The 23,181-nt window shown below is 39.2% G+C and overlaps 1 protein-coding gene across 2 annotated transcripts in view; it reads right to left on the minus strand.

Annotated features, from left to right (window-relative positions):
- Window positions 1-5,384: 5,384 nt before the first annotated feature.
- Window positions 5,385-23,181, minus strand: part of NCK2 (NCK adaptor protein 2) — an 88,852-nt gene continuing 71,055 nt past the window's right edge. For both annotated transcript variants that reach the window (XM_037377056.1, XM_037377057.1), the window contains 2 exons: window positions 16,457-17,178; window positions 5,385-6,769 (listed from right to left, as the gene is read on the minus strand). In XM_037377056.1, the coding sequence (XP_037232953.1) occupies window positions 6,575-6,769; window positions 16,457-17,178 (917 nt within the window). In that variant the 3' untranslated portion in view covers window positions 5,385-6,574. The remainder of the gene's footprint in view (window positions 6,770-16,456; window positions 17,179-23,181) is intronic.

Below are 23,181 nucleotides of genomic sequence, written 5' to 3' on the forward strand. Positions count from 1 at the left end.
AGGTTATGTTAGCACAAAGTTGGGCCAATGCTAGCGCAAACCCAAGTAACGTGGAGAGGTAGCCCACTTTTCACTGGGATATAAGCCTTGAAGGATTTTCAGTAGGAAAAGCTGTCACAAACACCAGTACCCTTAATTTTCTTTAGGGCCTCAACATCCACTTTCCCTCCTGCAGTGTTAATTCCTTGAATTTACTACTCAATAAACAGACTGTACACCAAAAAAGGGTTAAGTTTCACTTTTACAAATCAGCTATGCATATTCAAATGAAAATAAGCATACTAATTCTCCAGAGAGAAACCATCAGATACCTGCTTCATGATCCCAGGAGCTTTTTATCTCTGCCTGTCTGCTGGTGCCTTACATGCAATTCTTTATGGCTGTATTATCATCATCATCATCTATGGACTTAGTATTCCGCACGTACCAGCCACCCACAACTGAAGGGCTTCTTTGCATTACCGATTATAATTGCACTAAATGCTCTGCTGGTTCTTTAACATAAAAAGGAACAAACAAACAAAAAAAAAAATCATCAAGCTTATTTTAACTTGACAGAGTTGAACCCAGGTAAAAAGCTAAGTCAGTAACCCACGGAACCCACTAATTAATTACCATATAGATGTATGTATCCAATCTAATGGAGATCAAAATCAAAATTAAAAAAAAAAAAAGAAGTAACCCATTATTCACCACCACAGTTTCAATTACAGCTGGGAGAATAATTCCGGTTAACATATTCTCTGTGGTCTGGCTCACACCCAAAGAGATGCTTCTTGGGAGGCAGCTCAGAAACAAAATTTGGCTTGAAAACTGGAGCAAGACACCTCTTTCGAAGTCTTCCACAAAAATCAAAACAAAAAAAAATGACCAGCACAGAAAAGTCCTCAGAATCACAGTTCTCCCCTTTTGAAGATTACTACTATTTTCTGGAGTAGGACATTGAGATTAATAAATGTATCCATCCATTCCTTCGTTAAGATGGACTGAGCCAGCATTAATTTGTTAACTTTGTAATACTTCACACACACTAGCGCCATATGATGTCAAACTAAATTCACTTAGGAAAATAGAAAAGAACATTTCTTACCTGTTACTTTTTCCTCATAATTGTGGACTCCCACTGCTGAAGATAATTTGTCACGTTAAGATTCTTCTTTTTATTTTTAACCTCCCACTCCTAAAACATTTAATATTACCAGATATGAAAGAAAATGCATGGAAAAACTTATCTTTCAATGGTTTCATGCCATTTCTGTTAGTCTGCTTCTGTATAAGCTTGGGTAGATTTTTCAATATCAGGGGAGACAATCTATTTTATAACAAGAAAAGAAACACCAATAATATGCCAGAAAAAACTTGCATTTTAAAATACAAAAGTAGTATAGGGTTCCAGAGGCATGCAAAGGAAAATATTATAGCATTACGTAGATTATATAGAGATTACATTTCATATTAAGTCAATTTAGGTCAAAACCCATTGTGCTGAATTTTTCAATGTACTATAACTATATCCAACAGCTGTAGATATGAATGCCCACCTAAAATAGAGAAAAAGACAAGACATTATTGCTTTTGCAAGATACCAGCACAAGAACATACATGTATTAGGCATTGTTATATACAAAGTTGGTGCACTTTGGGTTGCAATTGCAGTACGCTTTCTAGAATAGTATTGCACAACTGATTTACTTGTTACTTAAAAGCCTATTCCACCGAGGGGCAACTAGTGAATGAACAGCAGCATTTACCTACATCCTCCTTCTACTCTGGAACCTTTCACTCCAGGCGATCTATAACACTATTCAGGACTGTGCACCCTGTAACTTCCTGGTTTACACTTTTCCACTTCGTAAGAAAGGCACCGAATTTTGGAGGTACCGAAGAGAAAGGAATAGAAAGTTCCACAGTTCCTAGTGTTTTTTAAGAGCTGAGAGTTACTTCAGCAATACACCTTTCACAGATTATCAGTATAAATAAGTTAACAATTTTCCATTTAAAAATGAGTCATCCCATCCCACTGGAATAAGGAAACAGAACTAATCAGATTCAGATTCTGGTGATTGCACAGGTCTCATTTACCTCTACATCACTGAATTAAACTAGTTTAAGACCAAGAATGAACAAAAGCACTCACAGATATTTAGTAGCTTCTGCCAAGTAAATTGCCAGACCTAATCCAAAAGAAGCGTGATCCATTTTCTAGTTTCTGATTTATAAATTAGGCAAAATCTGACTCATTTTTATAAGTAAAATTGTATAGTGGTATTTTAAAAGTACCTCATCTTTGTGTCATAACAAAAGTTACTGTTTTAAGTGTGGAAGATCTCTGTTTCCCCTTAGTGAAATCATTAAACCAGGCAGCAAACTTTACAGCATAGAAAAGTTACAATAAACGTTTGGAAGAACAGCTGTAAGCTTTAAGGATTTCTATGAATTTATGAGACAAAAATATCTGGAGAGAGAATACTAAACAGAATCATTCAAGAGTGGGACTTGACAGTCCATTCATATAGTCCATATTCATGTTAATTACCCAACTGCATGTCTTTATTGCCTCTTCTCTCCCCAAAAGCCAAAACTACACGAACTCTTTGCTTTTATAATACAGTAAATCCATGTGAGTTTACCTGGCATGCTTTTGGTTCACTCTTAGATTAATCCTTCAATAATTTGTCCCCACCTAATACGTGACTGCCTTCAGTACCAAATCAGGTCAGCCGTGGCTACCTGGTACCCAGCGACAGTATTTTGCTGACAGGTACTCCAAGCCAGCTGAGCACTGCACAGCTGTATTAAGCGTTCTGTTGTACTTCTCTGCCAGACCCTCGGGCTGAGACTCAGCACCATGCCGTGGGTTCCTGCTTCTTCCAATTTGGATCTCAGCTGCCTAGCTTGGGACTTATGCAGAAGCTTGCGTGCATTTATCTGCAAACCAGTGTAAACCCTGAAACTCTCCAATGGTTTTGGCCAAATAACACCATCAGTAGCATGGTAGGTACACCACACTGGAATGGCTGGCGTAACACTAGCCTTCTCTCCTTGGAAAATGTCTCATACATGCATCTTTCATAAGACTGAACAGCATAAGAGCTGGGACCAAGGACTACACTGTAGATATTTAGGAAGAACAGCTACTACAGCACCCTTTAAATAATACATCCTCAGAAAAGGAGTGCTACAGAACAGATGGGCTGTGGTGTGTAAGTTCAGAAGTGACGGGATTTTGACCTTCTTTTTGCACCTACTTGAGGCAGGGTTAGTTGGCGACACCACAAACAGTCAAGAAAACTGGAAAAGGAAGCTCATCAATAAGCTCCTGGAGCTAAAAGTGAAAACACAGATCTCAAATTCCTGCCACTGCATGGAAAGTGTGGCAACTGCTACAGATTCAGACAACTCATTCACATTCTTATGTAAACACCAGCAAGGCAAGAAAACATTAACAGCTGTACAGGAATAATACTGATACATCCACACGAACCAGGTAAGATGGGAAAAGCCAGACTGAATACCATAAAGAAAAATCACCACTTCTACTCCATCAGAAAATATTTCAGCCTTTAATGAAAACTGCAGGTGAAGAAACTCAGGTCACCACAAATTCCTCTCATCTTAAAAAAAAACCCAAAAAACCAAAAACAAAACCAAAACACACACCCAACCCCAAGCTTTGGCAAAGAGGCTTTAAGTAGTCAAAAAATAAGGGTGAGGTTTTGTCAAACAATAGAAAGGTACATTTAAAATAGGAAAATAAAAATAAAATATGTGTCTGTTGCACATTTATTAAGCAGTTAGTACTGAACATTGTTAATGCTTATGTCCAATGCAGCAAATGAGGTCAAAAATGCAGCAAAACTTGCAGAAACTTATCTCAATTTGTAAAGACCAAAACAACTGAAGAACTATTACTGAGCCTGTCGAATGGACAGCATATTGATTAAGTACAGCATGGGCAAAAACAAAATGAGGTTGTTTCAAACAAACACCACCCCCCCCCCCAAAAAAAAAAACAACCAACAACCCCAAACCCAAAACAAACTCAAGTTAGTCATTCACACTGCTGCATCATAAATTAACCAACTGCTTCCAAAACAAAATACTTTAACAATTAACATGTCAATACACAGAAGCTGTTTACAGAGGATGAGGTAACAAAAATTTTTTGATAAATCCATTAAAATATAAAGCATATGGTAAAAACTTCCTTTATACATCTGTTTGATTTAGTTCTAAGCTACTAAGACTAGAACGGGGTTAGGAACTAAGATAGCTTGTAAAAAGGGACTATTAAAAAAAAAAGTGGAAAAAAGGATTGCAAGAGGCATACAAAGGCTCCTGGAACAGGAAACATGGAGAACATTACAGAAAAATGAACAAGGGGCATGAAAAAGTAATTGCAGCAATCAGTTTACTGAAAAGGAAAACCATTCCCGTATATCCTTCTCCCAGATACTACAGAGTCAATGAGATTGAAAAGCAATTCACTCAAACTTGAAAATGCCCATACAACATATAGTTGACCTTCTTAATGTCATTGCCATACTCGGTACTTGCTTAGTTTCACCTAAAGAACTAGATATTAGATGGCAAAAACCTACATTCTCTGCAGAATTCATTTAAGAAGTTCAAGCAGCAGCCCACTGTGGAGTCCTTCTGTAGGTAGACTGTAAACAACTGGTACTTCTAACCAACTTCCCAGGGAAAGTTTCCATATTCTCAGAAGATAATCATGGGTAGGTGCTCTTTGGGATAACACATGACCATTCGGGAGTGCTCTGACTCACTACTTTCCTTCATTAAGCTGGACCAAGCAGAAGTGTCACTGCCCAGTTTTCAGTTAATGCATGTACACAAATACAGTTGTCAGTTCAGATAACCTTACAGAAATAAGATTTCAAGAGTGATGGGAAAAGAGCACATGTGCACAATTTCAGAAATTGTACTTGCCCCTCGGGTCTGAGCAAGGCTGCAATTCATTCGCAGATGTACCAGTGCAGTCTCTGGCAGTGGTATGATTTACGCCAAAGCAAGGCAGACAGTGCTGGTGTCTGCTTAACCTACGCTGGAGTTATGCACAGAGGTAGTTGTACTACCACTGACTGAGATACAGTATAGGTAAGGAACATGTTTTAACAGCAAAAAGGTACCAGGAAACAGCTCCATCTCGCAGTTTTCATTAAAGCTATGAACAGACTTACTTATCACAGAAACAAGCAACACAGAGCTCATTAGACACTGCTTCATATCACTGTCCCCTGCAGTCACAGAAGTTTTCTTTTTAGGCCACACAAATTCCAAGACAAACAAATTCATTATTCACTCTATTTCACCATTCTAAAGCAACACCAGGACTACCACCCAAGGATAAATCCAGTACTCCATCATGACATAATACCTTTTTTATTACAATATCCAAAAAACTGAGTATGCAAGATTTTGAGATCTCATGATCCCTTCTTCAATCTTAGGAATGTGCCATCTAAAGACTGTATATTTAAACCATAAAGGAGTTTAAATGTAAAGAAAAGAGAAAAATGCAATTTCTTCATAAACATTCTGTGTGTCTCTTCCTACCAACCACGCCATCCTCTGTAAAACCCGAAGATTTCTTTCTGTAAAGCAAATATATATATAGTGTTGGTAGCCCGCCCCACCCCGTCCCAAGATCAGTTTTTATTAATCTTCTGTATTAGTGTCAACAATCAGCTACAGATACATATTACTTTGAGAATTAAATACATAATCGTTTAATTCAAACAAGCAGAAGGGCAAGAGGAAAAAGCATTATGTGGATGGCACATTTGGTTGCAGATTACCAAAACATTCAGCCTTTACAATTCAATGATTCTTTCTCTAGTAATCAACTTTCAAATAAAATTTCTCTTTGTTGCAATTACAGACCAAAATACACTAGATAATTTTCTTTTACTACAATCTTACCATAGTAGTTTAAGAAGTACTATTACAAAATGCTTTTAATTAGTGTACTCTTTACAAAGAGTCAGAGAGGCAATGTAATAGCAGAGTACAGTGTAAAGAGTGCTTCTAGGAACTAGGAGTTTTTGTAATATGCTACTTGGTAAGCGATATAGCTACAGAACTCACAGCCACAACTGTTATGTCTACTCTCTCTCACTTAAGTAGCTGCAGCTTCAGTGCATTCAAACTGTGCCCGATGTCTCTGAACGGAGAGTTCTGCCTTTGTGAGCAATCTGAACAGATTAACACTGGTTTGAATTGAAAACACCCCTCCTTGATCTGAGCTAACTATGTAAACGTACACAGGAGAGGGGAGTTTTGAACTCAGCCAGGAAGGTGAATGCTCACCACGGCCACCAAGGGAAACTCTCAACCTGAAGAGAGGTGGTCGGAGAATAACAGAACTGGAACACAAAAAGAGGCAAACAAAAAAAAAAAAAAAAAAGACAAACAGCAACCAACAGAGCAAACACTTTAGAAAGAGCCTAATCCTTAAGCCTGCTTCAGATATTGCTCTGCTCTATAAAAGTGAATTTAGGACCTAAGGCTTGTAAGTTATAAGAGGCCCATGTGGCCAAGTCCATCTTCAACGTCACTGAAGTGCTTTCACAAGATATAGCTTTTCCCCGTGTTCACTGGTGAAGATGGGAGCCTTTTTGTAGTGTTCCACCAACTCATCCATAGTATTAAAGCGACGCTGCCCAATACAATAGACATTGTCCACGAGCTGCACCTTGAAATGTTTGTTCTTCCCCGATGCTTTTAGAGATACTGAGAAGTCACTGGGCTGTTGAGAAGAATTCAAAAGAAAAAAAAGAATTACATAAAAGTGAACAAAATGAAGGCGTAATTTTGTGGTTTCAGGAACAAACTGTGTCATATAGTTGATGGTAATTTATGCTAGTCTTTGTTCCACAGCTCGGTGCTTCAGCTACTTAAGAAACCCAATAGTCTATTATTCAATAAATAATTGCCATCATTATTAACGTGCACAGTTAAGTCAGTTAAGTGAAAGCTCCCCAGATGCACAGTCTGAAGTTGCCAATTACATGACTAAATTGCAAATATTATCTTAGTTACTCAACCTAGAAGCATGAGAATGTCAAGGAGAAGGGAAAAACTTCCAGCACGTATGGTTTCTTTGCTAGAAAGTCCTGGAGAAAGCAATTATTGCCATACTGCTTGGGCGAGATGAAAATTCCCCTTACCACTTTTTTTAGAGCCGTGACCACTAGAGGGCCGTTCTTGCTTTGCATTGCAAAAGCCAAAACCCCATTCATCTTTTATCTTCATTATCACACGTATGGGGAATAATTTCTCCTATTGAGTACACATTTTTTGTAAAAAAATATAAAGCTATAGAACGAAAACACAGTACAAATCTCACCATCAAACCACTGTCCAAAAAAAGACAAAATGTAAGCACTAATTAAGATATTCAGGACAGAACAATTTCACACTATACATCTCTTTGTCTTGGCATTGCCTTAAGGAAGACAGTTGGGATGAGACCATTCCGCTTTCTGCACCACATGCCACCTTAGGAGGGTAGAAAGGACACACTGTCCCTCTCTTCCAGCTGAACTCCATCTCTATCCATTGACTGCTGCTGGTTGGCCATACGGATGGCAATACAGGACTTGCCCTGCGAGAGGCTGCTGGAGGCAGCTGTTGCCAGCCAGCAGAAAAAGGAATAATAACAAATAAAAAGCACACACCAGAGTTTGTAGCAAGTGCTTAATGGAGATAAGTAACACCTCTGCCCCACCACTCTGCTGCTTTGGTTGGGCCACTGCTGCAAACCTGACCTCGTCCAGGGTAAACAAAATGCACAAGGGGCTATGTGGTTCACAGCACTGCCTGACAAACAGCCCCAAGCGCAGCTGTGGCACAGCAGAGGTCCAAGCGGGGTGGGGTGAAGGCATTTGTACATTACTGCTTTCACCAGAATTTGGTTCATGAAACCACAGCCTCTGGAGTCCTCTACGCTGCATTTGGGGGGTGAGATACTCACTGAGTACATACCCAGGTAAGCTGAAGGACAGCATTTTCTCAGTCACGCTGTCTTTTTTTCCTGCAACGATGCATGTCTCCACCCCACGCATCCCCCGTGTTCTGTCTATCCCAAAATCTCATCCCTTGCACCTCCCTCTCACCTGTTTTAGTACCGATGCCTTCTCTGCCTTCCCTTCCGACTCCACCTGCCCTGCCCAGAGCAAAGCGAGCTCCTGCTGTGCCTGTTGATCTGGCTCTGGCCCAACTCCCCAGGCTTGTACCTCAGCTTTAGGCAGCAGCTCTTCCCCTGTTGCACTGCTCAAGGCAGCAGCTAGCTCCCCACACCTCTGGAGTAATTCTCTTCTACCTCAAGCCCACTACATTCCAGATCCACAAGCATCAATCATTAAAAACCATTTTACAGAACACCCACAGATGAATTACCCCCTCCGTCTATAACCCAGGGTCACTGGGCCTTGGCCAGGTCAGTGCAGGGTCCATCAGGAAGGCTGCCTCAGGCATCAAGCAGCTCCAAAGCCACCGGCTCAAAATATACACAACACCCTCCGTGACTACTTAGAGGACTGGGGAGGGTGGGGAAAGGGATGGAAACAAATGTGCATGAGAGTGTACCTTTGGGGTTTCCAGGGCTCCACCCAAGATACATTTCATGCCCTGTCATCCATCCTTAGCTCCAAGTTGGAATACTTCTATTTTAAGCCAGCTAGCTCTGATATTAAACCCCTGCCTCAGGAGCACTGCAAACAAGGCTGCACAGAGCTCACACCAAGACTGACCTATTTTCAACACCTATCCTACTGGGTTAAAGCTAACCCAGTTGTACCAACACTGCGCTGTGCTTAAGACCCTGAATGCAGTGTGGACAAACCCTCCAAGCAACCATAACCACACAGGCCTGGGACCTGTTTTAGTGGACATCTCCATAGTCGTAAGCAGCAGCCATTGATCGGTAACAAAACACGGGCCTGCACAAAAGAAAGCTCTGCAGAAGCTCTGGGACCCTGGGTTCATGGAGGAGAAATCTATTGCACGGGCTCTGGGCAGCGTGCTGATCACTGTGCTCTGAACACAGGCCACCAGGCAGGTCCATAGGGTCTCTTCAAGGACAGCACTGAGGGGGGCACTTACAGACTATCCGCTTAGGATTCAAGAAACATGATCAAGTCTTGCTGACTGAGGTTCTGCTCCTTCCATGGGCAATGCCTACCCCAAACGAAAACCAGTAACCAGAAGGCCCTCATTTAAAATAGAAGAGCTTGCAAATGGAAATTTCATAATCTGAACCAAACACATTTTTTTTGGTTTTAGGAACAGGAAAAGATGTTATGACAAAGGTTTAAAAATAAGTGAAATAATCACTTTGTGCCCAACAACGTTTTAATATTTTCTGACAAAGCACAGTTGTTTTCAGCATATCCAAATTATGAGTTTTCAAAGCTCTTTGTATCTGCTAAGCATCATTATCTTTAGACCAAAAAGCATATGCTAATGACACACAGAGACATGCAGCACTGAAAGAGGTCTTAGACCTCTGATCTACTGTCCTATGTCCCAGGCCGTGGCCAGACTTAGACCTCTGTGAGACGATCTACACACTATGTTAAATACTTTCCTGCCATTTTAATTATAACTTCAATGAATGAACGTTCCCCTGAACTATTGTCCATTCTTCCCAGCCTCCGCACTGCTAGTTAGATTAATGCATAAATAGAAGACTTTATTATAACTTATTTTCTCCAGAGTATGTTACAAAGTTTATTCTTTTTGTGATCCGATTTAATTAAAAAAAAGCCCACAACCAAAAAAACAAGCGGAAAGGCTGATCTAACTCCTGAGAGCCATCATCCGGTGCTAAGAGATGGAAGAGCTCAAACAGCTGTTGCAAAAATCCTGAAACCCTTTATTGGCCTCAGCACAGTAATTTCTACAGGAGTCAAACAAACAGCAAAAGAAACTGGACTTGGGGGTTTGTTTTGTTTTGTTTTGGGTTTTTTTTGTTTGTTTTTAGTTCCTTCCCACTAACAAAACTGCAAAATGGTTAAAAAGACTATTTTAAAAAAATTCTAGATAAACTACTGCTCTTAATATTACCATTTCAAAGTATGCTGGTTCAATGCAGCTTGAATTGGTTCCCTGCTGTCCTCCTTGGATTTGCTCCAAGTCTGTTTATTTTATTTACTGTTTAAACTATTTTGTTTCAACTGCTGGCCAATTTTTCTCCCTTCTCCCTCTTAAATTAACTGCTATATTTGGATGTTTGCACACTAACTTTTCCAGGAATAAAAGCCTCACATACACCAAATAAAGGCACATCAGAAGTAAGCTTTAATCCCTGAAATCTACAGAGGACTTGATGATGCTGGAACAGAATTACAGAACACAGATTCATGGCAGAGAACCTGTGAATATTTTTACACCATCATAACTGGGAAGACCTAAACCTGAAGTTAAATCAATTCCTACAACAGAAAACTGAAGATTAGCTGCAGCTCTTTAGTCTAGGTGAATTACTTTTTTGAATTGTTTCATATTCCTTTATTTTAACACCAGATTATCACAAAGATGACCACAGGCTAGCTGGTGCCTACAGCATGTGGAAGACAACAGGTAGGAAGATGTTCCTTTAATTTTACTTCTTTGGTCAGGAACTTCACTGTCTTTTTAAAAAAGGATAGAAAACCTTATCAAGAAGACAAGTTAGAAAATGACATAATAGAAAATAAGGGAAACCAGGAAAGAAGGTTCCCTCTTTACAACCTCCATTTGAGAATGAAACAAGGCAATTCTATTATAAATGGCAATGTTGGGGAAAAATAACTCCCACTGGAAGCCTTTTACTGATTTTGTAACTTGTTAATCCACTTCCACTTGGCAATGCCCTTCCTCCATGGAAGATATTCTCATGCACTCATTCTTCAGACTATTCTAGATCCTTTAAGCTCCAGCCTGTAAGCCTGACCCGGAGCTTCCCAACTCCTTCCACTTCCATACCCAGGTTTTCCCTCACTCCTCCTTCACCCAGCCAAAAAAATCAAGTCATAGCTCAAAGGTCTGAAGTCAGGCTGGACAGAAACATCCGGGAGAGTTAATTCCTTTTTCTACCCATTTAGATATAAACAAATACCCTTCCTCTCCATGTAATGTTTGCCATGTTCCAAAATCAATGTTACACAGGTCAGAAACATGAATTGGCTCCATCAGTCTTCAAATACAGCTCTAATAAGATTTCTGTTCTTCCATTTGAAATAGACTACTAAGGTATTTCCTTAAGCCTGGTTTTGAAGGTAAACTTTCTCCTCCTCTTCGTTGTATTTGTCAATCACAGCATGTCACGGAAAATGACAAATGCTTCAGTTTTTGAACAGCTGCCACATTGCATTGCTTCTATCCAACACTTGCAGGATTAAAACCCCAGGAAAATATGGGACAGCCTGAAGGCTACACAATCAGCATCTCAAAAAGCATAGAAACTCTCAACCTGTGCATCCTCCCTCTGCTGTCACTATGGCTGGACAAAGAGCAGAGAAGCTAAATGTGATCTCAAAGGGCTGACACAAATCCAGTTGGACCTACAATCCTCAGTATCATCTTAATACATCTACGATCATCAGGATCAGCTGGTATTATACCCTGCAACCTCATTTAGGATCGGTTATTATAATTTGATAGCCGTGACACTATCGGCAGAAGGTAGCCATTACTTCCTAATGAATAATTGCTCCTGAAATCATGCAAAAAATTGCATAGCTTATTCATGCTAATAAACAGAACTGGTCTGAGAATAAAAAACATTGTCTCTGCTTCATGGGAAGATGTTGCAGGGCTATGAAGTAGTGGTGTTTTGCACCCACTCACAACAGAACGCAATGAGACTGCAAGTCCTGACAGAAGCTCCCTTTGAAGTCTAAGGGTGTCTGCAGCAGAGGATCTGCTCAGAAGCTTGAGGTGTGGTGTGGCTGCCCTCCCTCATCGCCAGCCACAACCTATTACTGCTTCCTGTTAGCTATAGCACTAGCAAGCACACTTGTTTCCCAAGGTGAACCTGAACAAAAAAACCTCTTCCTTCCAGATTTGCTTCTCTCCCCAAAGGAATCTTAGATCTTCAAAGCATGTCAATCACCTACCCAACCCAGACCAATGGTGTCAGCCAAGTCTTACTTGTCTTCTGTTAGGTACCAAAAAGAGAGAACAAAAATCTGACCGTTAAAGAACTTGCAATTCAAAAAAGGTAAGAAATGGCTGCACAGAGACCGCATCGATTAAATCTGCATTATTTGTTCAGAAGTACAACCTAAACGAGACAACAAACTTCAGTTTTCAATCAAAAGGGCAGCCTGCAATGCAAAGAACAAATCAAGCAGTGTTTCTAACTAGGTATGTTCCACTTCAGTCTCCTCCTTCATGTCTCCAAAACTAAGGTGACATTACTTAGGTGTAACAGAGTTGCAAAAACGTTACCAGTAGGTAACTGTGCCTGTTACATAAACTATGGGCTTAAATGGTTCAAACAAGTTTATCGTTCTAATAATAGTATTTCGTAATTAATGAAGATAATCAGGCTTCTAGCCACCTGACAGAGTTCGTCTCAGGATATTCTCCACTATGGCAGCATCCCTTAGATCTAAGGGTAACTGAGGAGATTATTTACGGCGAAAAGAATCTACCTGTGAGACAAATATCTGGTAAATTACATCTAGAGAAACATTGTAAAATCTTGCAACTACTAAAATTTGAAATGGAAAAACATGACAGTCTCATCAAGTGAATACAGAATGATACAAGCCATCTATCCAAGGAGAGCTTTTCATAGCTCAGTAACAATAGGAAAACTCAAATCTATGGAAAAATCTTATACATACAAATGTTTGCAACTAGGGTGACAGAAGGCTATAGAAAACTCTAAAACAGGTCAATAATCAGGCAAAGGATTAGCAGAATGACTCACAGTTTTATCTATGGGCCTTATTAGAAATGAATAACCCCTGTACCCACAGCTTTAATAGGTGGGTTCATAACACAATGCAATGGGACTTGCTGGTCTGCTGGAAAGATGAGCAAACTGGAGAGCTGATAACTTCGCTCTCTTCAGCCTGGTCTCTCTAACCAAGATCTTTTGCTCTGATTGCGCAGACACTCCTGGTGACTTTTAGCCACTGCATGAAGGGCCTGTGTAGTCATGCATGTGAAGTACAGTAACCATCAAGAATTTGAGACTCACTTCTAAAGTCTTTCTGTGTTCCAAGCTTGAAACAGGTATTTTATGATATTTTTCCCAATGCTACCAAGTATGCTTATCTGCTTATTGCACCACTCCAGACACTTAACAAAAAACAAAACAAAACCCCCACCAAAAAGTTAGCAATCCCCAATGCTTTTATAATTCACATGCATGAACAAATGACATGATGGTATGACATATAAAGATTAGGGCATACAAAAGTCTGAGATGTAGCAAAGTATTTCTTTAAACCTAATAAAAACTAAAACTCTCTACTAGTACTAAGACAGTAGTACTCAGACATTTACATGTGTAACTACAGTTTTTCTCGTTGCTCAAAAAACTCCAAATACAGAATCATTTGGATACAAGACCAGATCAAGATTAGAAAAAAAGAAAAAAAATTAAGTCCCTCAATTCAGCACTTTTTTTTTTTTTCATGTGTGCAAAAACTTGCTGTAATATGAATTGAGAAATTTTTCCTGGGATTCCATTAAGCGTCAGATGTAGAAACAACTTGAAGACCACATTCTGAATGAAACTTTTTGTGCTCTACAAGCAACAATTTTCCCAGCAACAATGCAGGAAGCAGATTTGAAACTGCTTTGAATACAAGTATGTTCAGTGTTATGATGTCATGTTAAATGAAAAGGTTACTGTGTCTTTTCAAGAAAATTCATTTACTCCAGAGGTAGACTCTTCAGCGCAAAGAAACAGGCTGTAGTACGGTGATCACTGTGATATGGCATGGGCTTAGAAATGGCTATGCATTTTTGTATTTATGTAATGTATTAATTTTCAAATTGTCCCTCTGGCACTTCCCCGAAAGACAGCAGAAAATTGATAGCTACTGTCTCAGAATAACCCACAATGCAGCATCCATATCTGAAAGTGAGCTTCTACCTGCTGGATGGACACACCAAGGGCACACCATATCCAGTATGGTTCGGACAGGATGCTACTTTGAAGAGACTGCTGAAATACTGTAATTTAATGATTACCATAATCCTCTAGTGGCTTTCTACATTTTAGAAGATGTATGCCCCATCTTAGCCTCTTCTTCTGTTGATTAAAGAAACTTGATTTCTCCCTCAGACTCTGTAAGTCAGTCATGTTTTCTAAATTTCTATTTTTCTTCCTGTTTTCCTCTGGTTTATTTGCATTTGCCTTCATCCAGTGATTACAGTTAACTAAGAGCAGAAATAGAAACTCAATGACACAGAGCTTCAAAGAAAGGGTAGTTTGACAGCTATTATGTTTTCTGCAGAGCAAATTTATCAACGAAAGATGCCTGAAACCTAATCATACAATACTGTATCCAGAAAAAAATAATACTTGGGACAGTTACAGAATTGTATTTTGTCAATAATATTGGTTGTGATGTAAAAATTTCAGGGAATAGCAAGAGTCCTAGGTTCAATAATAATAAACAACTACTGTTTTCAAAAAATTAGAATGCAATTTTAATTGGATTTAGAAAATCCTGCAGAATTAGCAATTTCCTTGTCTTTCAACTGTTCTGCTGTCACTGTTCATCTCCCTCACCAGAAGCCAGCATGCCTGCCAATCCCAAATTTTAGCATTGCATATGAGGAATGCATGACAATTCAGACTGAAACCTGAAATACTTAGTTGCTTGTCCACTGAAGGGTACCCTTTAGTATGCACTGTTTAGTGAATCTGCCTCAATACTACCTCATATTTTGACTTCATCCAAGTACCTCTTCTGAGTAGTTAAAATTTTAACTTTGGAAGAACAAAAACAAGAGATGAAATGCAAAACATATTTCCAAAAAAGTACTGGGAGCTACAAGGGTCTTTACTTCCACATTCCAGCTCAAGCCTAATTTTATCTGTTAACGTAAATTCTTTGTCTTACAGCCTGTAGTCATGCCAACACCTACTACTGACTAGTTACTCAAATCATTTACACAAAAAATAGCATATGAGAACAGTTTTGTTCCAGTTTATAGCCAAATATGATAAAGAATATCACAAGTTCTAACCAGAGGTGATATATGCAATCAATACAGCCTTCTAAAGTCATTAAAGTCAAGAAATCTTTAAAAAAACATATTATAGCTCAAACGGAATGTATTTGACACTGCTCTAGTTTTTATTCGTAGTCTACGTTGTAAACCAGGATAGCCCACAACACGGGCACAGTGAAACCTGATATAAATATGACACAGGGATAGATATCTGTAGCTGTATAAGGTATACTTATTTTAGTAGTATCGTACACTCAAATTAGAAGACTGAGCTAACACAACTATATTAATTTTGAATTTTTATACATGAAGCAAGAAAATACTTAGATGGAGGCATCTGCTAGACAACACTTTGTCTTCAGGGACTGACCTTACAATTGAAACAATAAATGCAGAACAGCCCTAATCACAAATTCAGATTTGGTGGGGGGTTTTTTGGTAGCTTTTAAAAGACATATTAGGGAATTATTAAAAACTCTCATCTTTTCAAAATCACAGTCAAGGAATAATTAAATTTTGAGCACTTTAACTATGAATTCTCTGGCTTCAGCATACATGAAAGACCTTTCAGTGTAATTTAAAATTTTAACTTCCAGAATTACAATGATCCCTAATGAATATTACTCATATCCCTCTGATGTCATCAAAGCTCAATCTAGAAAGCATGAGCTGCTGACTTGACCCCCTCTGTTGTGTATCATAACCTTAACAATTAGATACAACTTTACCTTATTAAAACCTAAATAATCTCAGTAGAACAGAAATACAGTAAAAAATGGGATTTTAACCAACAATTTAAAGAACCTATGTTATTATTCAATTAAAAGCAGAACAAACCCAACCAATACAAAGATCTCAATTTGCAGTTAGCTTTAAAATCAAGTTAATGACCAAATTTGCAATTCACAGGAATTATTTTATCTTGTAGCGCTGTAAATTTGAGGAGGATTGCATACGAGGAACATATGAAAAGTCAGATTGAAGCCTGAAATATTTACCTTGCTTGTCCACTAATTAAAAAACCCTGGCTAATACAAAACAGCTGCTAAATTTCAGTGCAAATGTCACTGCATTTCAGTAACAGACTAATTCTCACAAGCAGTAAGCGCATCAGTTGGTAATGCCAAAATGTTGCTTGTTTCTTTAAGGGGGAAAAGCCCTTTACTACAGATAGGGAAGCTATTAACTGTCATGCTTGCTAGCCCAAGCATTGGGTATTACAAAGCCTACCAGGCTGAGTACCACTTACCGAAGATTCACTATCTCTAACAAGGAAGTCTCCTTCCACTCCCCTTTCATTCAGGGCACATTCTGCTTGGTGTCGGGTAACATTCCCGTAATACCACTCTCTTCCAGCAAACCGTCCAGTAGAGGATGGTCCCGTGTAGCTTATCTGAGGCGGATGGGAAGTGTTAATGGTAGGACCATCGCTAATGATTACTACATAGTTTTTAGGAACAAGACCAATTTGCCCTCTGGAATTTTTACATTTCCACCATTCTGGGTCATTTTCTGGCTTTTCAATGACTTCCATCGTTTCCCCTTTCTCAAAATTGAGCTCTTCTTCTGTGACGGAGCTGAAGGGATACAGTGTCTGAACAACGTGAAGTACTTTGGTGCCCTGGCCGTTACTCATGGAAGCGCCTTTCCTTAAGCTGAGAAAGCTGGGGGAATCTGCAGTTGCCTCCTCAACCTCCTCTACCACATAGTTCGAAGGAAACCATCCAATCTGTCCATTGTAGCTACCTCTCCACCAGCCGTCACTGCACTTCTCCATGACAATCACTCGGGATCCTTTAACAAGGGACAGTTCATCCTCCCTTTCCGCGACATAGGCAAATTTCACGTAGGCTGGAATGTTAAGATCATAAATCCGGTCGGCACTACTGCCATTGGATGGGTATTCTGCGTCTGTGCTAGGAGTGGGTGAGGCGTCTCTTGCACTTGTCTTTCTCTTGGTTTTTCCCAAACCTGTTAAAGAAAGACACATAAAGTGGTCACTTGGAATGCTCATCCCCAGACTGCAAACACTGGATTTGGTGACATGCTCTCCACCACTTTAACAACACTGCTAAATGGAGATCTCTTCTGTAACACTACACAGTCAGAAAACACCACCTTTAAGAAATTATCTTTAACATCCAGTTGATGCACCATTAAGTAAGGAGCAATTTGTGTTATAATAGCTCTAGTCCCTTCCCAGAAGTACCAGAGTTTTAACACACTTTAAAATAGTGGTTTCTTCACTACTAGAACAGCTAATCACTGGAACAGTTGCACAGCTTGCTGTTATATCTCTTAAAAATCCAGCCAAATTATCATGCCTTTTAATTTTAGTGATGACTTTAATTTGGCTTAAGCAAAACATGAAAGGAAATCTACAAAAATAAACTAACACAGCCATAAAAGCTTAAGTTTCTCTGCAGATTACATTCTGCTCTCTTCATTCTTCAGTGAGTCCCCAGGCAGCTACAGCTGCAACTGCTTCCAACTGCAAGTCTCCTTTTGAAATCCACACCTCTTTCATCTACATTTCATCACGTACTATAAAAGCATAAACCTGACAGTGAGGAAGGCCATTTGCATATGTTCCCCTGTAATCTGTAAATTCTGATGTACTGTTGTGGCTTTAATTACAGCATGGAATACAATGTACAGAAGTAACAACAATAACATGAAACACAACTTTTTTTTTTCTTAATTAAAGGAACCATGCTAGCGTCTGTTTAAATATAGAAGAAAAAACTCACAACACACTTTGTGTACTTTTCAAACTTCTGTGGCAAGGACTGCTTAAGCTTATACATAAACAGAAAGATAGAGTGAACAAGTAGCCCTCACTTGTGAAATTCATTTATAAAAAAATCTGAAGAGAAAACAAAAGATGAAATCTCAGTATAACACAAACTAAGCAACACCCAAAATGTCATGCAGGGGACAGAAAGCAAAAACCAACACAGAAATTGGAGTTTCTGTACTTTTCTGCATGCTCCTTGAGCCTTGCTGGCAAGCGAGAGATTCACTTGAGACAGAACCAGTACATGCTGATTATGGCAATTGAATGGGGTGCATATTATTTCATTTTTACCAATTCAGGACTATTTAATCTGGCCACTCCACTGCTGAAAATGTGTTCAGTTTTAATATATACACATATATATGTACATGCATATACACTGCAAAACCACCTGGTTTATTTCACAGAGTTAGCTGTACAGCACAAACAGTGTGCACACAACCATGTGGGCACTGCTAGACAGAAGGGTTAAATACATTAATTAATACAGTCTTAAGGTCTCAGAAGACTGCAGAAAATTCCAATGATCCTAAAGTGTTTCCTGACCTTCCCCAGCAGCTCCTTGCTTCCTGCTGGAGCCTGCTTACATCCTAATGTCATTCTAACTACATCATGTCAGCCATGAGCCAGTGGCTGCACTTTCAGGCAAAATGAGGGAGAGCAGCTTATTGTACTAGGGGAGACAATCGCAGGAAAAGAGTGTCCAAGCAAGCACTAATGGGAAGCTGCCCAGGCTCTGATCTCTGCCAAGACTGGAAATTTTCATCAGTTTAGAGATCATTCTCAACCAAAGACAAGGAAGTATCAGAACTAAGGAGCATTAAATTAGGGTGATATAAACAAACACAACTTAAGAGTCATTCTGTTAGGAAAGGGGGGCAATTACTGTTATAACTTCATAGAAAACAAGCAACTGTATTTCAGTAGTCACTCTACACAAAGCCCTACACTGAGATTGAACCTCCAAGATTAAAAGCTTAGGTTTTGATGTGCTTGGTAATGGAGATATGCAGCACCACTTCTTGGAATTACAGTAGAACAACAAATACAATACAAAAACCCCACCAGATGATAGAGTAGCTGGCCAGGAGAAAACTAGCTGAAAATCAGAGTACAGAAATAATGGAGATATATGAGGACGCAGTGTGTTAAGAGAATGCCATAAACTGAAGTATCTAGAGAAAAAACTGTTGACAAACAGGTGAAAAACAAATTTCTCAAAAATAAATTCTGAGGTCTGATAAAGGTGCCTAAACATTTAGCAAAAGGTCATCATCCAAGCACTTTCTTTCAAGTGGAGGTTTTTTAAGTTGCATCTTTTTCCACAAACCTTCCAGTGCTGCATCTTACATTTTAAATGTTCCTTTCTATCCTCCCCATTCAACATAAACCATAACAACATCGGGAAAAGAAATCAGAAACTTCACTACTTTGCTTTATCAATAAAGGCAGTTGGAGCTCTTCAGTTTAACATTTAACGTAACCAAGCTTTTTAAGGCTGATAGCATGGTAACAATTAGTCTTTTGCAATAGCAGCAACGTGCACCAAAGATTGTGTTTCCAGCTGGTTTGACCAAGGTAACTAACTACGCAGAGACCCATTTGAGCCAACCACAGCAAAGGGTACACACAGCTTTATCTAATACTCATTTTTAATGTGAGGTTACAACATTCCTAACTGCCTCTATGACAGAAGAGGAAACAAGTTGTTCCATGAGCAGAACGAAGGAAATCTGTTCCTGTTTTTCTCCTTACACCTCCTGCCGCATTACTCCCCCTCTTGCCTCCCCCATCTCCTGTAGGATCCATAACAAGCCCCTTTACCATATGACTGCCTTCGCATGCCCAAGTCCTTCTCATACCTCCAGCTCTCCACTGCCATGTCCAAACTACCCTCAACCTATACCCCCCCCTCTTCCCTGGCGATGCCCTCCCTACCTTTGTTGGGCTGGCCAGCCAAGCACAGTGTCTGGCACCCCGCTGCCTTTCAGCCCTGCATGGACTGAGCAAAAAGCTGGGATTTCACTGGCTTCTCCAGTGAGGGACACCAGCAATGACCCTCCCAGGCACTGAGTTGGAGAAAACCAGTTAGTTTATCTCTGCCAGTCTGTCAAGTTTGCTTAAAATTGGCTATCAAGGGTGGACAGATGGATGGACGATGACAGCTGACTGTGACAGCATGACTAGTGTAAGCTTCATTTCCTTAGGAAACAAGAAAAAAAAATATAATTTAGTAGGATGGCTGGTCATAGTTAAGCAAGAATAAAGTAGGATGATTACAAACTTCACATGCACCCATGACAAAAATCACAAACCTGTTAGAAAAAAAAAAGTACAACCTACATGAGTCATCTCTGGAAGAGTAAACACTGCCGTTACTCACTACTAACAGAAACATTTGCTTACTACTACTTGTAAGGGTATCCCTATTATTATGTTCAGATGGAATGAAACCCATGTAAGGATTTTCATGGAAAAGAAAAAATTCAAGCACATTTGGAGACATGTTTGGAAGAGTCAAATATACTTGTGACTGCACTCATGATTTTGGCATTTTTATTGTCTTTGTTTTAATGAAAACTTATCTACTAGTGAAATACAACTGTATTTTCCCATTCTGACTCATTGGTTACAGTTCACCTGAAGCCATAATCCTTTGGAATACAACTAGTTGTCATACCCAGAAACCTAAAGCAACGGATTAGCTTTTAAGTGAGGGGAAAAAAGTGGGAGTAAAAGCATTGCAAAGCAGAAGAAAGCCTATTTTATGGTATGGTATCTCATAGGAAATAACACTTTACAATCTACAGCTGACCCATCCTAAACTAGTTCATTTTCATTCTCACAAACAAGCTGCCAAGTGATGTAAGTAGGTTTAATTTTTAGATGGATATATTGCAGAGGTAAAAAAAAATAATAAAAATGGTTAGCATCATTTCCAGAGAATGGATCCACTGCAAATCCTCCTTCTCTCTGCAGTGAAAGAAGTCTTCTGGCCCCCAAGTTAGTCCTATGGAGACTCAGAAACATGCCTCCCCCATTACTTTGTGCCCTCTTCCTTTCCTCACTCTGTTGCAGCTCTAAAGAATAGCTTGTTTTGCGAGCAGCAGGCTGAAGGAAGACCAATTTCCTATGCATTTGCTTCCTGTCTTTTAAGTCCCCATTGTGCAAGCCCCAGCTTTTCACCCTTTCGTTACCAACTTGTCCTTCAGCTCACACCTCCGATGCCCTCCCCCTGCAGTGCTTCCAGCCTTCTCGCCTTATTGTGCTCCTTAAGCTCTCCCAGGAAATGTTCTGAGCTTCCCCCAGACCTCAAAGTGGTGGAATTTCCTTCATCACGCCCCTTTGGCCTGATACTGTGATACTGACAGTTCCCCTACCCCTACTCTATGTCTTCTGCCATGCTGGCCAAGCTCCTGGGCTCAAAGCTTGGCCACCTGTCAGACAGCACAGATGCCCTGACTGCCCAGCCTTCCTCCTGTTAAAACCAAAAGGATTTCTCTCTCCTTCTGCCTTCAGTGAAAGCACTGAAAAAGGGCCGCATAGCTACAACCTTTATGAAAATTGGTGCTTAGGATAAGCAAGTTTAGTTATCTTTAAAACTTTATCCTAATACAGAATTTATCAAATACAAATATAACACGTGTATAGCAAGGGATCTTTTCCCCACTAGTAAAAATTCATATTCCATTTGCTAATTATGGTTTGTAGTACATACCACCTTTCCCAGAAAAAGCCCATTTACAAAACAGATCTTTTCCTAATTTTAGGAAAAGCTATCTGATGAGTCTTTCCATGCTCCTGTGAGTTGGTGTCCTTGCTTGAAACTGATGGGTGACCACATTTTGTATTTTAACTGCTTTTGCTCATCTCCAGGAGGTGAAAGAACAGATTCACTGATGTGGCTGTATAATGCAGGCTTATTCGTACTCACATTTATTTTATTAAGTTCTGTTTAAGAATAAATTCACTAGACACTGAAGATATTTGCAGTCAAATTGTCTAGCACCACCTTCCCCAGACTGCTCCCTATGTTTATTACACCTTGTACATAACTTTAAATAGACTAAATACAATTGCATTTCTTTTACAAAGGAATTTCATTTGATATCTCAGATTACTGACTTTTCCATTCTCCCATTTTCTGTATATAAAAAGGTCAGTCAATACCCAAAGCCAATTTCTGAAAAATAGTTGGCAAGTGACACTAGTATCATCTGAATTCTCCCAACCTATCTTTTCTAAAGCCTTCTCTGATTTTAACACATAAATTATGAGCAAAAATATTTTCTGCGCATCAAATCAAATTCACAAAACAAAAAAAAAAAAAGCAGCCTTTCAGAAAAAAAGGTGCAATACAAGAAAACTGTAATGCTTTGAGAAATCATAAAGGCAACACTAAATTTCTGAAGTGGAATTCCTCAGTCCAAAACTCAATGGAAGAGACCATGCCATTAAACATGCCAGATACAACTGCTTAAGAAGACTCCAATAACTTCTTATTAAAATATCAAGAGCATTTAAGGAAGGACACCCCCCCTCCCCCAAAGTAAGTGACCATTAAACTATAAAAAACACTCCAAACCCAACAACAGAAGTGTCTCAATACAACTCAATTCTTGGAAGCTACTTCCTCTTTAAGGAACTAGTTTTCTACTAAATGGTGTCCTTCAAATATCCTATATCAATGCTGGAGTAGCTAGTTTGAACCCTAAATATACAGCTGGAAATATATTAACAAATGCTGCTGAGTAATGCTGTTACCTTGCCTCTCCCCACGGGAATTAGAAAATCAATTTTTTTATCTATTTTCTTTTATTGCTAACAGATTTTTTTCATAACAAGTCAGAACTAATTTTTGTACCATGTATTCAATCTTTTATGTTTGAAATTAGTTTTCCATCAGTTACATATTATTACAAAGCTGTAAATTGGCAAAAAATTAATTCAAGTATGACATAGGTCATCAAATAGATATCTTGAACTAATAGTACATCACATACTGCCAGCTACTTTCTTTCACAGTCTATTCACAAACACAACAAGCTTTTTCTCAATTAAAAAAACTAAATTATGCTGTATTACCTAGTCAAAACACAGGAACTGATACTACAACTGAATTAAAAGCACACTTATGTACAGTCAAAAACAAAGGTGGATAAAAAAATGATGTATTT

The sequence above is a fragment of the Falco rusticolus genome, chromosome 2 (assembly GCF_015220075.1).
Source record: "Falco rusticolus isolate bFalRus1 chromosome 2, bFalRus1.pri, whole genome shotgun sequence".
In the NCBI taxonomy this organism is placed as follows: domain Eukaryota; kingdom Metazoa; phylum Chordata; class Aves; order Falconiformes; family Falconidae; genus Falco; species Falco rusticolus.